Below are 16,798 nucleotides of genomic sequence, written 5' to 3' on the forward strand. Positions count from 1 at the left end.
AAATTTCAGGTCTATTTGCTACACTTTTGTCTTTTTTTTTTTAAATATGAGCAGTCACATACTTGATTATAAAAGAATGTGAGTGTAAAATAAAAAGATCTGACATGATTAATCTTGGTAACATGTAATATATTGGTTTTATATGTTGGCTTGTGTTCTGCGGTCGGAAATATTCCCAGAGGATCTTATCTGACATCATTGTTTTTATGTACTGTGTTTATTGAACAGTGTGCGGTACATGTAATCAGCACTGGTTAAAAGGAGTTAAACATCACGACAGCAATGCAGAACAGTAAACATTTTTATCTGACAGTCATTACATCAGACACTGTACGAGGCGCAAAAGCTTCACAGAAGAGATAAAAACACCATGGTGTTTACTATAAAACAAGGTACCTACACACTCAATGCAAACTATTGAAATATTTAGGGATTCTGTAATGGTACTCTGTAAACATATAATGTATGAAACACTGCACTGTGGAAACCTGGTGGTCCGAGCTGTGGGAAACAACACTGACGTTTTGCAGTAGTGTTTGGTCCTGGCCTAAATCTCCAGCTTCTCATAGGATAGCACTGTTATTACATCATTTAAGAAACAATATTATCAATTATTACAGGCATAGATACACTGAAGGCATATTCATAAGTAGTAATAGACTTTGGTAGTTAAATCAAACCCTACATACTTATTTCCTAGGGCGAGAGTTTAGATACACCAATGAGCTAGCAAAAAAAATTATGCTATGTACACAGTAACACACACTCGCTCCATTACAGAACCGGGAAGAGAAAAGTGGGCTCATTTTGTAAAACATGGCTTTTGTAGTGGCACATAAAACCAATAAGAACCTGGTTCATGGCTAGACTAGCAGACAGCACGCAAACAAAAAGACATCAAAATACTCAAACAATCCCTTATAAGAAACAAGATATCTCAAAAAAACAAGAAACTCGGCACACACCAATAGACATTTGTAGTGTTGTGTGATCTATACTGTATATATAAAAAATAAAGAAGACAACAGCGAGAAGTGTACGCAGTACAAGTCAAAGTAAAGAGGGTCGATATCAGACTACATCTCTGTAGCAACTCAAGGGAAATTTAAACCTACAAAAAAAACTGCTTTCACAGCTACAAAGGCAATAATTCACTATAATAAAAATGTGAATTCCTGCCCTTTGGCTTTTAAATCATATGCTCTGTGCTCAATAAAGGAGCTAATTAGCTATGATGTGTACATAGTGCAATTATGACTGAAAGGTCAAACTGCTTTATTACACAGACCAGCTATTAATAATGGCAGTTTCTGAGTAGCTTAACTTTGGCCCCGTGTGTGCTGTGCTGAAGGAGTAAGACGCCACTTGAAATGGCCGCACAGCCAAATACACAACAATTGTTTGACATTTCGACTCGGACTGAACTGCACACAGACACACACAAACAACAGTTGAAAACAGACCAGTTCTAACAAACAATTGTAAAAATCTGACAGGAAACAGACTACAAGGACCAACAACTATTTCAACTATTATTCTATTAAGTGCTTTCAGAATTTATTTGAATGTAGAAGTGACACTTCGTCTAGTGAGTGTAAGTAATTGTCTGTGCTAAAGTCAGCTCTTCTGTGTAATGAGATCAGCCGAAGCAAGTGGTACGCCATGGTGATGTGACCTTCAGCCAAGCGCTGCAGGAATACACATGGTTCTCACCTACACACAAATACTGAGCTGCGGATGCATGACTCGACTGAATACAGCCACTTTCAATATGTGAACCCATACCTCTGAATACACAATCTTATGAAGAGCTAAAATCTTCACCACACAGCTGACGAAACACTGGAACAAAACTGCCAACGCAGCTAAACCCTTTTTGGATTATTTCCTCTTCCAAAATGTAAGACTAGTTTCCTGCCTTTGTCAGATGTTTTATAAATGAGATAAAGAGGAAAGCAGAGTTGGGGGAAAAAAGTGCAGTTATCCTGCGATTCAGAGGAGCCCATGCCTCCATAATGATGGCAGAGGCTTCTCTTTGCAAATTCCCAGACCCCAGCAGCAGTGAGTGAATGGGAAGGTCAAAGGAATCACACTGCTGGGATAGCAGGGAGCTTGGAGAGACCTCACTCTCTTCTGTACTTTGGTTTGTGTAACCTCTCTACTTGGCACCTTTCACACCTTTTAGCGCTAGCGCTTGATCACCACTTGTTCGTAGGCACCAGCACCAACCCTGCAAGACACAAAAATACTAAATATATAAATCAGAACTAAATATATGAAAAGTTATTTTCTTACTTACAGTTATTTTCTTACTTACAGGAAGCATTAACAGTAAGACTGTTAATGCTTCCTGTTCACATACTGTGTATATACAAAGTCTACACACCTCTATTATGTTGAATGAATATAATTAATAATTGACTTCATCTTTCCCCACTTTTGATGTGATACAGCCATCAGTAAAACGTTTAAAAAAATATTTTAGAAAACAAGAAGAAAAAAAATTAGTTACAAGAGCCTGGTTAAAGAACATTAAATGAGCTGCAAGAATATCTGGTATCTTCTCAGCAATGAGGCTGACAATACAGTGCATCCAGAAAGGATTTACAGAGCTTCACTGTTTCCACATTATGTTACAGCTTTATTCCAAAATAAATTTTAATTTATTACTTTCGACAAACAACACCCCATAATGACAACGTGACAGAAGTTTGTCTAAAATCTTTGCGAATGTATTAAAAATAAAAATAACATGTACATAAGTATTCACAGCTTTTGCCAAGACACTCAAAACTGAGCTCAGGTGCATCCTGTTTCCTCTGATCATCCATCAGTTGATTGGACATGACTTGGAAAGGCCCACACCTGTCTATAGAAGGTCCCACAGTTAACAGTGCATGTAAGAGCACAAACTCCTATGAAGTTCAAGAAATTGTCTGTAGGCCTCAGAGACAGGATTGTATTGAGGCACGGATCTGGGGAAGGGTTCAGAAACATTTCTGCAGCATTGAAGGTCCGAATAAGCACAGTAGAAGTTTGGAATCACAGGACTCTTTCTAGAGCGGCCACCCCGCCAGACTGAGCGAGCGGGGAAGAAGGGCCTTTGTCAGGGAGGTGACCAAGAACCTGTTGGTCACTCTGAAAGAGCTCCAGCGTTTCTCTATGGAGAGAGGAGAACCTTCCAGAGGAACAACCATCTCTGCAGAGCTCCACCAATCAGGCCTGTATGGTAGAGTGGCCAGACAGAAGCCACACCTCAGTAAAAGGCCCATGACAGCCCACCTGGAGTTTGCCTTAATTACCTGAAGGACTCTCAGACCATGAAAAACTAAGATTGAACTCTTTGGCTGGAATGCCAAGCGTAATGTCTGGAGGAAACCAGGCATTGCTCAAGACCTTATTTTTTTAAATACAATCCCTACAGTGAAGCATGGTGTGGCAGCATCATGCCGTGGGGATGTTTTTCAGCAGCAGGAACTGGGAGACTGGTCAGGATCAATGGAATGATGAATGCAGGAATGTAGAGACCTATTTGATAAAAAAACCTGCTCCAAAGCGCTCTGGACCTCAGACTGGGCTGACGGTTTATCTTCCAACAGGAAACGACCCTAAGCACACAGCCAAGATAACAAAGGAGTGGATACGAGACGACTCTGTAAATGTCCTTGAGTGGCCCAGCCAGAGCACAGACTTGAACCCGAATAAACATCTCTGGAGATCTGAAAATGGCTGTGCACCAATGCTTCCTATCCAACCCGATAGAGCTTAAGAGGTTCTCTAGAGAAAACTCTGCCCAAAAATAGGTGCCAAGCTAATAACATCAAACTCAAAAAGACCTGAGGCTGTAATTGGTGCCAAAGGTGCTTCAACTAAGTATTGAGCAAAGGCTGTGTACATGCTACTATCAAATTGTGTTGGTTGCGAGATTAGATAAAAGGAGGAAAAGGTTTTCTTGATTTCTTTTTGACTGTAGAAGCCTGTCATTTTAACAGGGGCTTAAAAACATCCTCTTGTGAGTGACGAGGTGCTGTTAAGATGTGATACTTATGTACGTGATTTTTTATTTTCTTTTATAAATTTGCACAGATTTTAAATACACTTCTTTCACGGTGTCATTATGTGGTATTGTTTGTATTTGGAGGAATAGTCTGTAACATAAGCTGTCTTTTTTTTTTCCCATTAAAAAATTTTATTTTCTAAACAAGACAATAACTAAGATGAAGCATTTTGGTGGAATCATCATGATATGTGGTTTCTCCTACACTGGGACAGAGGCTCAGGAGCCCAGGGGGGGGGTCCACTATTTTTTACTTAGTGCCAGTGGGTGCAGGTTTTCATTCCAACCACAAGAAAGTCGACAACAAATTCTACCTGTTTAATGTAATGAGTGGAAAAGATTGGACACCCCTGCTCTAGACAGATCAAAATGCAAATTTATTTTTGGCACAAATTCAAGGTATCCAAGTAATGGCTTCAGAAGAGCAACATTGTGGAATGGCAAAGTCAGAGCTATTGGTTACAGACACGACCAGGCTACTGTCAAATTTTCCCCTAAAAATATATTTATTTAATCTTCACTCAAATTGTGCTGGTTGCGAGATCAGATAAAAGTTGGAAAAGGTTTTCTTGATTTATTTTTGTTTAATGTTTTTTTTTTACTATAGAAGCCGTCATTTTAACAGGGGCTTAAAAACATCCTCTTGTGAGTGATGAGGTGCTGTTAAGGGTGACGAGTACCTGGTGGGTAGATGATGGCTCCCGAATGCTGTGCTTCCTCCAGGACCCACAAATAAACGAAGTCCCTCCTCTGAAACACACCAAACATTGATGGTTTTCTTCAGCCTTAAAGAGGTCTAATGTAAAAAAAAAAGTCTACAGGCTGGTCAGAGATAGGAGGTGTTATGGTTACCTTCATTGCTCGAGTCAAATATGCCAGGAGTGAAGTCTTGGCTCTGTAGGATTTTCTCCACTACATCATCAGCATCAACCCTAGTGGCATCCACCCGCTTCAGCTGAGATTCCATTGAGTCCTGCTTCATCGGGTGCCTGCAGAGGAGAAGCACGACTTTATAAAACCACCAGCACTGGACTGGTACCTGTCAAGGTTTCTTCATATCTTCTCAGGGAGGTTTTCCCTCACCACTGTCAGTTGAAACTTCTATGCAAATTAACCGAAACCAGTGCTATATCATAAATACAGCACAGAGGTTATAGTTTTTTTTTTTTTTAGATCAAATATCAGAACAAATTGGTGATTTTCTCTCTAGAGTTGTAGTGGAAAAACCAAAAAAATTAAATAAAATCGATAAGAGGAGCATCACCAGCATGAACAAAACCTATACACCAAACCTAGACATAGACGGGTTACCGCAGGTAGCCACATTGGGCTCCACTCTGATCATCCAAAAACAAGAATCAGGGCAGCTTAAGAAAAGCTTTCTGACTAACACCAGGTGTGCTGTTTAAATCCTATACTGTGCAGTGGTACTATTTCATGTAGCAGCGCATTCTCGTCTGACCTGCTAGAAGTTCGCTCTGGTGTAGCAGGGTTTACTGACGATGCACTACAGGCTCCAAGGGCAGAAGCAGCAGCAGGTGCTGTGAAACTCAGGCTCTCCTCACTGGGCTCTGGGATGCTAGCGATGCCTGTGGATGTGCTACCTATTGATGTGTTCCTCCTATGGGTGAACTCTGATAGGCTGGATGAACGAGAGTGGCCGGTGCTGTAGCCTTGAAAAAAAACAAAGTTAAATGCAAAATTTTATTTTATATACACATTTAATAACATGAAGTGACAGATGGATTTGAGGCAGCCTACATCTACAAAAGATCTAAGGTTAGTTCTCCAAGCTGTTTGGAGCATCCTACCTGCAGTGTACCATCAAAAATTTGGATTTCTCTTTTCCATTTACTTTCCATTTTGTTAACTGAAATTTTTTTTAACTTTTAACAGTTCTATTTTTTTAAAGGATTCTAACTTTACAGCATTTTTTCACAACTGCCTAAAATGTCTCACAGTACAATTAAAATAAAATCTATCGAGGCATCAGTGCCTTGTCGTACAGAAACGATCAAAACAGGAGGAACCCAGGGCCCACTTTACCAGTGTAAGTTCTGACAACAGCTCTGAAGATTTTTTCCTGGTACCAATTATGAGTATGAATGCTGTTGGCTAGCACATGGAAGTCTGTACAACCAACCAGCCGGTTTTATGGACTGCCACAGACATACTAGAGTACATATGGTATGGCTATACAGATACCATGGTAAAAAATAACCAATAAATCTCCCAGTTGGTCTCAAATAAGTGTTGAGAAATACTTGGCCATCTGCTCTGCAACACAACACATTTCTGTATGTTTTGATCTTTAGTGGCAAACACGCTGTGCTACATTATCAAACATTGTTAACAATGTTATGGCCAAAAACATATAGAATGAAATAAACATGCAAATGTAAAACACCTGGTAAAATTACTAACACAAATATCATTTAAATCCTTGAATTTGGGAATCAGAAAAGTCAGGAGAAAGAAAAAAATCAGGACGGCGCACCTACCTGATACTTTAGACTGTTGACTAGCATAGCTGGAGGTTCGAGAATGACCACAGATTCCCAGCTCCTCTGGCAGAGAGATACACTTGCCTGTGGTTTCTGTAGATAATAAGAACTTTTATTAGACAAAGAAATACTTAACACTATGACGATATTTAACACACATCCTTAATTGCTTTCAGTGACGTTCCACCTGTCTGGGTTAACAGTGTAAAAACGTTGTCTACACTGATCTATAAGCTGCTCTTCAATCTACAATGTAGCTCCTAATGTGTTAAAAGCCCCAACTAAGGTTGCTATGCACCACTGGAGATGTATCCTGACAGCTCTCAGGTTTCAGCATCTGACACTGCACATAACTGTAGAGCGTTCCTGGCCTGTTAAGTTCTTTCTCCATTACACTGCAAGCCTGAATACAGCATGGGAGATTCTACTTTACAACATCCAGGTTTATCTGTAATAAGCCATCGTGTGCTTGTTCACTCTTTTAGCAACTCTTTTAGCACCCACCCCCTAACCAATTAAGTTAAAGGATGCAGGACATGTACAGTTCTGAGAACTAATGTACAGTTCTGACACCACAACTCATCACTCTTCAGCTCATGCTACATTATAGGGCAGTGCTTGGAGAGAGTTAACTGTCGTCTGCCATATACAGTGCTGTGAAAAAGTATTTCCTACTTTCTGATTTTTTTGCATATTTGTCACAGTTAAATAATTGAGATCATCATGCAAATGTTTATATTACTCAAAGATAACCTGAGTAAACATAAAATGCAGTTTTTTCTAAAGAAAAAAAAACTTTTCTAAAGTTGTGGGACTCTAGTGAACCACGGTGAAAGAAATTTTCCACAAATGGAGAAAACTTGGAACAGTGGTGAACCTTCCAAGAACTGGCCAGCTTACCAAAATTACTCCATGAGCAAAATGACAACTCATCTAGGAGTTCATAAAAAAACCCAGAACAACATCTAAAGAACTGCAGGCCTCACTGCTGACCAAAAAGAACACAAAGGCTCATCTCACTTTTACCAAAAACATCTTGATTATCCCCAAGACTTTTAAACAAATATTCCGTTGACTGAACTAAAACGTTAACTTTTTAGAAGTTGTGCATCCTGTTACATCTGGCATAACGCTAACACAGCATTTCATAAAAAGAACATACATTTTTCAAACAAGATTGTATCATTCCAACAGTCAAACATGGTGGTGGTTGTATGATGGTCTGGGGCTGCTTTGCAGCTTAAGGACCTGGACAGCTTGCCATAATTGTTGGAACCATGAATTCTACCTGCATATGTTCAGCCATCACTTTATGACCCCAATTACTTAATAATTTTCTTCGTTTTACATATGGCAGTTTTAAACAGCTTTTTGCCACTTAATAAAAAAAAGCCATTTAAAAATGGCAATTTTTATTTACTCTGATTATGTTTGTCTAATATAAAAATTTGCTTGATCATTTTAGTGTGATCATTATGCAAAAAAATATTATAAAAAATCAGAAAGGAGGAAAAAAATTTTTCAAAGCACTCTAATGAGCTCACCTGGGATGCAATGATGCATGTCTACGATTGGCTAGTGTCATTGTGACTGACAGGAAAGAGAGAATAATGAGAATACTTCTATTCCTGTCAGAAGACATTTATTAACCCTCTTTGACTTCTATGGTGTTAAATATCAGGAAGTCATAGAAATCATCTGGCATGTCATTATTTATTTTACAAAAATCAAGCCAAAATGGAGAAATCAAGTGAGAAAATCTAATACACCTTGACTGTTTCCATATGAATTAATAGTATTAGTAGCCACATGCTGCTAGTTAAATGGTGTGACCACCTCTACAAAACAACAACAACAAAAAAAGCCTAAGTGTAATCAGTTTGCTGGTCTGGAGTATTCAAATGTTTGTTAACAGGACACCAGGGGGAATATACTTCAGTAATGCTGCCCATTATTCTGGAAAGGGTTATAAGGCCATTTATAAAATAATTTCAATACATTCAAAACACTCTACAGTGAAGACAATTTTCACCAATTAAAAACATACAAGACATCTTGTATCTTCCCAGGAGTGGAAGTTGTAACTAACTCTAAGAAAAGAGTAAATAAGGTAATTCTTTTGAGCTCCATTTTGTTTGGTCTCTTCCGCCCCATATGGTATAGTCCTTTAACTCCGCCCCCATACGGTATAGTAATTTAACTCCGCCCCCCGTACGGTATAGTCCTTTAACTCTGCCCCCACTAGTTAGTGAGACGCACACATGGAAAAGTAAAGTCATGTCGCTAAAATGCTCTGAAATCGTACAAAGTTCTCAAGGAAAGTAAGGGATAATTAAGCACCTAGCTGGAACGGGAACAAGGTACTATGTTTGATTTGTTTAATGTGTATATGCATTAATAGGTGGGTTAATCTATTTAACTGTGAAGAAGTGTTTTAATGTGTTGTTATCACTTATGTCATGTGATACGTCAGTGTCACATGACACTCACATCTGTGACATCATTTGGTAAAATCACAAAAGGGCTTCTTATAAATGGCTATTCATGTTTATGTTTGTAAGAGCTGATTGTATTATTTGTTATTTATCTGTTCTGTAGCACTTACGGTGTTTCACTAAGAAAAGGTTTTTCATTAAGGAAAGGTAGATTTTGTGTTGCCCAAAGAAAAGGCTGACGGCTGAACACAAAATAAAGGCTTTTTGAAACATCAGTACGCTTCACCATTGTCTGGCTGGGGGTTTGCTACAGAAGTCCCAGTAAATCGACTTCCACGTCAGACCATGCAATGATCAGAAACATTGCAAAAACACAACACATCTATAGACCTCAGTCATCATGTTAAATGTGAAAAAGACTAAATGAGTATTGTTTGTTTGGAAGGGTTGCGAAGAGAAAGCCTCTTCTCTCGATAAAAAGAGCACGTCCTTTGTGAAGACGAAAACAAAGTCCAAAGTAGATAATACATAGAGCCATGCTAGTAGAAAACCAAACACAGCATATCAGCCCAAACACCACATACCGACTGTCAAGCACTGGTCAAGAACTCCACTTTATACCAAATTATTATAAAGAACAATGGGAGGCCATCTGTCCGGCGGCTAAAGCTCGGCCAAATTGAGTCAACCAGATAATGATCCCTGGCACACCAGCAAGTCTGCAAAGTCCACACCAGCAGGCCTACCGAATTCTAAGACCTGATAAGGACCGGAGGAGTTTTATTATCAAAGAGGGTGTGCTTTCTTTTTCATGCGACTGTATTAATCTTCGTTCACAATCAGAAGTGAACATACCTGAGAGCCCCAGGTAGGGATTCTGTGTGTCTCCACCTCTTCGCTCTTCCAGCAGACTCACTCCATCTCCCTGGATCCCAATCACTGTGGCAGTGGATGGAGGCCTTTGATGGAAATAAATTACAATTTAAGAACCTGCAAATCCCATAGACACATGTTCATATGCTAGACAAATGCATTTAGACAGCATCACAATGCTTATGCCCCAACAACAAAAACAGCATATCAGGATATGTTTTAAAAACGGTAGTTAATGCAAAGGTTTGTTTCTATATCATTAAGGAGTTGACCTCAATTGACTAAATACCTATATGTAGTTGAAAAAGGCTCTAAACCCACTTTCCACTTTTTTTTTAATCTACAGTGTGGACATTCCAGTGACATAGCCATTTTTCATAGAACATGATTGTTTCAGCTCTGAAGTGTTGTTTTGCGGATGCTGTTTTTATATATCTTCTGCAGCGATTCAAAAGAGATAAAAAAAATAAAATAATAAAATAGCTACATATAAGAGAGGTCCGACATTAAAACCTAAATGTCTTCTCCTGCAATGGAGTGACAGATCATTTGGGAAGCTTTGAGACTTCATTTGAACACCCAAATTAAGAAATGTGCTGTATAAAACCATTTTCTTTACACACTATTTATAATCTGTTCTATATCGAGCCCTGTATATGGGGCAACGCTTAATGGAGACACCGGAATGAATTCAGGAAACACGTCCGAGAGAGTGCTCTGGAAACACTTCATCATTGCACTGTTACATAAAAACTTTCAATGTTTATAAATGACCTAGAATTGGAATCTGTATTTAATATACACCCAACAAGTATCTATTGGCTTTAGTGGTTATTAAACAAATATCTGATTTGCCATTATTTCATCAAATGTAAACAAGCTGTCGGTCGGTCGGTCTGTACCGCATGGCAGCACACATTTACCAATTACACCAGCAGTGGCTTCTTCTGGAAATCTTTTCAATGACTCAGCAATAGTCTTGTCAACTTGTCAAAAAACACAAAAAAAAGAAAGAAAAGGAATTGTTGAAAATCTGACTGCAGACTATTTGTAGAGCGCCTATTCAACACAAGTCAAGGGTGTAAATGGAATCACCATCTCCCTGGAAAGCTGCTGACAGGAAGCACTTCTTCATCTTCTGCTAATCGCCTGAGTAATCGAATTCATCATTTAAGTCTTGCTAATTGCTCAACTATCAAGAACTCCTCTCCGACATGGCTTTTTTCTTTAGTACGAATTCCAAGTGAGTATAATAAATGAAAATCTGATGACCCCTTTAGTGTATATAAATAAAACTATTCCAAAAACCCTGAATATTCTTTTGTATTGAATCTATACTCTGCCAAAATGCAAATGAACCAGGTCTCGTTTTGCAGAAACACTTACGTTTTGAAACAGGGGTCTCCAGACATTAGATGAGTACAGATGATCACCTGAACAATAAGAGAACACACACAAAAAATTGAGAAAATAAAACTAAGCTTTTAATGTAAATTACATTATAAATTACTCATGAGATCAATAATTTAAAATGTTTTGTTTAACACATCTAGATGGAAATATGGGAAATAAAATCTGATGCTCCTTTATCTTGTATTCATCGCTTCGTCTCTAATGACTTCAGTTTATAGCAAAGAAATGCTGTTCCACTTCTGAGAGAAATTAATTTACACAATTCATGCAGTCCTGTTTCTCCAAATTCATTTATTTACCAAAAATCTTTTAGAGATACATAAATGAACAAACATCAACTGTATACGGGCCTGTACCTTGAGAATGGAATTGTCCTGTCTGGTGTTCCGGGTGTCATATCCCTCCAGTAAACATCGACGTGTGGTGCTCCCTGAACCTGCAAACTCAGCCAGGTTTAGATCAGCAAAGCCCAGCTGAGAACACACAATAAGGCAAGAGCCGAATTAGGATTGCTTTTAGAACACCAATGCATCTCTATGTATCCAGATACAGGCCAAGTGACTTTAACCATTATATGGTTTGTTGGCACCAGTTGGTTTTAGCGTATTATACAATCTGCTGATGTCTGGGGATTTTCCAATTCGGATGTTGTGAAATATAAAATACTCACTGCTGAGGATAATTCCACATGAACAGCCTAAAGATCCATTTTACTGTGGATGGTCTGAACTCAAGAACCATGAAAATGGATTTGCATTTATTACAGCAAGGCTACATAGTAGTAGAGTGCAGGTGTTGAACTGGCCTGCCTGCAGTCCAGACTCTTCACCAATTAAAAACATTTGGTGCATCATAAAACGAAATATATGACAAAGAAGACCCAAGACTGTTGGGCAGATAAACTCCTGTATCAGACATGAACAGGATAACCAGCAACTGATCTCCTCAGTTCCCAAATGTATACAGCAGGGGTCACCAACCTTTTCTAAAAATAGCTCACCATAGCACCACTTACCAGTGAGCTGCATCAATTTTTTTTTGTTGCTATTCTTTTTAAAATCACACTTGCATTGGTGTGAATTTAAAAATGAAAATATTAAAGTATAGATGACTAGATATAGATAAACATCAATAATTATTAATAATAACATAATTAAAGGTAAATTGAGCAAATTTGTTATTTCAGAAGTGTGTATCAAACTGGTAACCCTTTACATTAATCGGTACCCAAGACGTAGCTCTCAGTTTCAAAAAGGTTGGTGACCCCTGGTATACAGACTGTTGTTAAAAGAGGGATGCCACACAGTGAAAAAGTTTTTTTCTCCACGGTTTTTTTTTCTAACTTTGAGACCTGATGCAGCCATCAAATTCAAAATGACTTTATATTAACCTTGTAAAGATTCATTTCCTCTCTTTAAACACTTGATTTCTCTTTCATTTCTGTTTTTACTATTGTCAATAAAAAATAGGTTTGTAAGATTTTTACTTACATTTAACACAGCGCCTTTTTTGGAATTGAAATTGTCGTATTTACTGCTGTAAAGATGCTTTGGTCAATGTCCATAATTGAACTTGCTTTACATTTTGATCAACGGTTCTTTGGGAGGAAATTAATTCTGATTTTTGGCTGACAGGAGAAGAATCTGATACGGTTTTCAGCTGTTTTAGCTTATCAACCTCGAAGTTTCCTGGGTTGTGTTTTCTGAGATGCTCACCACAGGTGTAAAAGCTGCTTATTTGAGTTGTCTTTCAGCCTGCAGAGCTTCCATTCACTTTATTTAAAAAAAAAAACATCAAACCATCTCATATACCAACAACCATGCCATGGTTAGTGACATTATTCATCCCCATTCTGGTGAATCTAAAAATCTTAAAGATCTTTTATTCTAATTATTGGTAAATCACTGAAGAATAAGTTGAATACTACACATCTGGCACATGTGTGCTTGAACCCCTCAATGCAGAGACAATTATATGTCCCTTAATCAGCCCCACCAACCCCCACCGCTGCCACACCACCTCCAGCATGAACGCTTGATTACAGCTGAAAATCATTTACCTTTGCATATGTCTTCCCACCTTTCATTTCCTGTAAGACAAAAAGTCAATGAATACATCACCAGCATTTGACTACTTTTGGCTGTTAGTTCTCTTTGTGTCGAAATGAAAATGTACCTTTCTGACAGAAACACGACATATGCAAGGATCGAGAACTCCTGTTCCGGCACTGGCACTCATTTTACATGGAAACGAGAACCGGGTTCTCCAGCGCACACAGTTCGCCTGGACCGTTTCTCTATAATACACACACGACACTGTCAGACTTCAGAGAAAAAAAACACACCTGGACACACACTATACCCACTGCATTACACACACTCAGTGAGATTTTATGAATGGTGGTACAATGTTTAATAGTCTGGTGCGTTTTAATTCGCTCCTGAGGAGACTTCGCAATGTAAATGACGGCCAATGACAGACTGATTAACGAGAATTCAGCGAGCCGAACCTTATCATGAAGAAGACTCTTTTATAACGTTAGGGGACAGAAGACATTGGTCAGCTGTCTCACATTTTCTTAATAAACCTACACAGTTCTGGACCTTACAGTAAGAGAAGCGACAGGGTGAGAACAGCTTGGACATTAAGCAGCTCATCTTACAACCACCACATTATATTAGGCAGCTGGTTTGAAAGTTACATGGCTGATCGGTTTACACAGCATAGTAAAGGAATACTCTAAAAACAAGTCCCTGATTCTGCACATACTGAAATACCTCCTATCAGGAATGACAGAACTTGGATACACCTAACCAGCTGGGAGTATTATCCATCTGACAAAAAAATTATAACAGGACATAATACTGAAAGCATTAACACACTCTCATGCCCGCCCTCTCTCTCTTTCTCTTTCTCTTTCTCTCTCTCTCTCTCTCTCTCTCTCTCTCTCTCTCTCTCTCTCTCTCTCTCTCTCTCTCAAGCAAAGCAGTACTTCCACAGTAGAGCTGCTCAATTTATGGACCAAGTGAAATACTGTGGACATGAAGAAATTAAAAGGGTAATAACAATCAAATCTGGTCAAAACAGGACTTGTTACCGGTTTCCTCACCTGTATCCCAATGTATAAAGTGCAGTCGAGCTGTTAAATGTTTACAGTGGCATTGGCTTCAAATACAGAGTGCTTGTGTAAATCTATAACCCTGACCATAATAATCATCATCCTGAAAGATCCACATGAGAGGATGCTCACATGGTCTCAGACATTAGCAAACAGCACCTTCCAAACTACCACTTACAACCAGCTCGAACCAAACCTGAGTTACAGTGAGTGGAGACAGGGGCAAATTTCACTAAACTAAAAGGAGACAGGGGCAGATTTCCCTAAACTCTAAAAGGAGACAGGGGCAGATTTCCCTAAACTCTAAAAGGAGACAGGGGCAGATTTCACTAAACTCTAAAAGGAGACACTGGCAGATTTCACTAAACTCTAAAAGGAGACAGGGGCAAATTTCACTAAACTCTAAAAGGAGACAGGGGCAAATTTCACTAAACTCTGACAGGAGACGGGGCAGATTTCACTAAACTCTAAAAGGAGACAGGGGCAGATTTTCCTAAACTCTAAAAGGAGACAGGGGCAGATTTCCCTAAATTGTGAAAGAAGACAGGGGCAGATTTCCCTAAACTGTGAAAGGAGACAGGGGCAGATTTCCCTAAACTGTGAAAGGAGAGAGGGGCAGATTTCCCTAAACTGTGAAAGGAGAGAGGGGCAGATTTCCCTAAACTGTGAAAGGAGACAGGGGCAGATTTCCCTAAACTGTGAAAGGAGACAGGGGCAGATTAACCTTAACTGTGAAAGGAGACAGGGGCAGATTTCCCTAAACTCTAAAAGGAGACAGGGGCAGATTTCCCTAAACTCTAAAAGGAGACGGGGCATTTTTTCTCTAAACTCTAAAAGGAGACAGGGACAGATTTCACTAAACTCTGACAGGAGACAGGGACAGATTTCCCTAAACTCTGACAGGAGACAGGGACAGATTTCCCTGAGCCCTTTAGGATGCTTCTCCATTGTGTACTGAACTGTTCCTGGCCCAGCTAAATCCAGGAGAAAAGGTTAGTGTACACAACAGGGTTCCTTCAGAAGGATATCAGACACATTAGGACATCATTCAGACATTATTACGGTTAGAATAATCGAAATTAATGATAAAAAAAATAGTAACAAAAATAAATGTTAACGTAGTCAGTAAGACAGTGGCAGTGAAGCCGGACTCGGGGAGTCTTTACCGGGATGACTCCTCGGAGAAACCGCCGTCCAGCAACCGGATTTTACAAAAAAGGACCCCGTTCACGAACGGCACCGAAGACAGCTCGTCCAGCTCAAAATCCACTTTAAACTTGAACTTCTTCTTCTTCATCATGTTTAATGGCTTCTTCCTGGTAGACACGGCACAACACTGTCACTGTGTAACAGGACCAGGGAAAATATCAACAACCTCCTCCTCCTCCTGCTGCTACCGGCCGCGTCGCTAGCTCACACGGCTAACACTGTTAGCGTTGTAACACAGCGTCGAGATCTTCCCCAATGGCTTCCATCAGCTCTCACATCTGCTCCTTCACCTCCACCTCAACCTCCATCTCCAGTGCTGTCACCTACCGCCGCATTGAACCGGTGCTTGGTTACAGAAAACACACAGCCGAGGCTCGAATCCTGCTCCGTGCAGAGCCGCCGGACAGACACGTGACACAGTGACGTGTCCCGCTCCGCCCATTTCTGACACTTTCCGCTCCGCCCCGCCCAGAAAAGTAAATTTCAAGAACCTGATGCTACACAATCAAAGCCTACTCTTAATTCATTCATTCATTCATTTTCTCCCGCTTATCCGTAATTCGGGTCGCGGGAGAAGCAGGCCCCCGCCTTCGACTGCTGCCCAATCCTCACAGCACCGTCCCTTACGGTCCCTCCTGCAGGTGGTGAGCCAACGGGAAGGCAGCCCCACGTCACTCCGACGTCACGGACCTTGATATTCCCCTCGTAAGGGACCCCCGGAGCATAGAGGGTTAAGGGCCTTGCTCAAGGGCCCAAGAGTGGCAGCGTGGCGATACCGGGGCTTGAACCCCAGACCTTCCGATCGGCAACCCAGCGCCTTAACCGCTGGAGCCACCACTCCCCCACCCCTATTCTTAATAATTTTCTTCTTTATAGGATATACCCCATATGGGAACATGTACCAAATGTTTATCCAAAAATGCATATTTCACTATTTTGTTTGAACTTTGTTCATCTTGACTTTTACTACTCAACTGATAAGTACACGTTCTTCATTTTTAGCCCCAATATGAATATAAACATTGTAAGAAATGAATTGTTTGTCTAAGATTTTTGGCTTGAAAGTTTTGATGAGAGATAAAGTTTAAGCAGCCCTAATTCAAAAGGGAACCATCCTCATGTGTGTGATACCAAAATTCAGTCATTTAATTTTCATCAAATGCCTGTAGAGTCCGTGGATTCTCTGGTT

General features: G+C 39.8%; 1 protein-coding gene across 1 annotated transcript; it reads right to left on the reverse strand.

The window, feature by feature from the left end:
- Nucleotides 1-198: 198 nt before the first annotated feature.
- fam102bb (family with sequence similarity 102 member Bb) lies at nucleotides 199-16,056 on the reverse strand. The gene is made up of 11 exons (XM_083563100.1): nucleotides 15,567-16,056; nucleotides 13,458-13,578; nucleotides 13,342-13,371; nucleotides 11,639-11,755; nucleotides 11,256-11,302; nucleotides 9,852-9,955; nucleotides 6,559-6,654; nucleotides 5,520-5,730; nucleotides 4,910-5,046; nucleotides 4,738-4,807; nucleotides 199-2,230 (listed from the first exon to the last, which is right to left on the reverse strand). Exons 1-11 carry the CDS (start codon nucleotides 15,698-15,700, stop codon nucleotides 2,188-2,190), a joined length of 1,110 nt encoding a protein of 369 aa, XP_083419226.1. The 5' UTR covers nucleotides 15,701-16,056; the 3' UTR covers nucleotides 199-2,187.
- Nucleotides 16,057-16,798: the final 742 nt, after the last annotated feature.

The sequence above is a fragment of the Silurus aristotelis genome, assembly GCF_946808225.1.
Source record: "Silurus aristotelis genome assembly, chromosome: 15".
Taxonomy (NCBI): Eukaryota; Metazoa; Chordata; class Actinopteri; order Siluriformes; family Siluridae; genus Silurus; species Silurus aristotelis.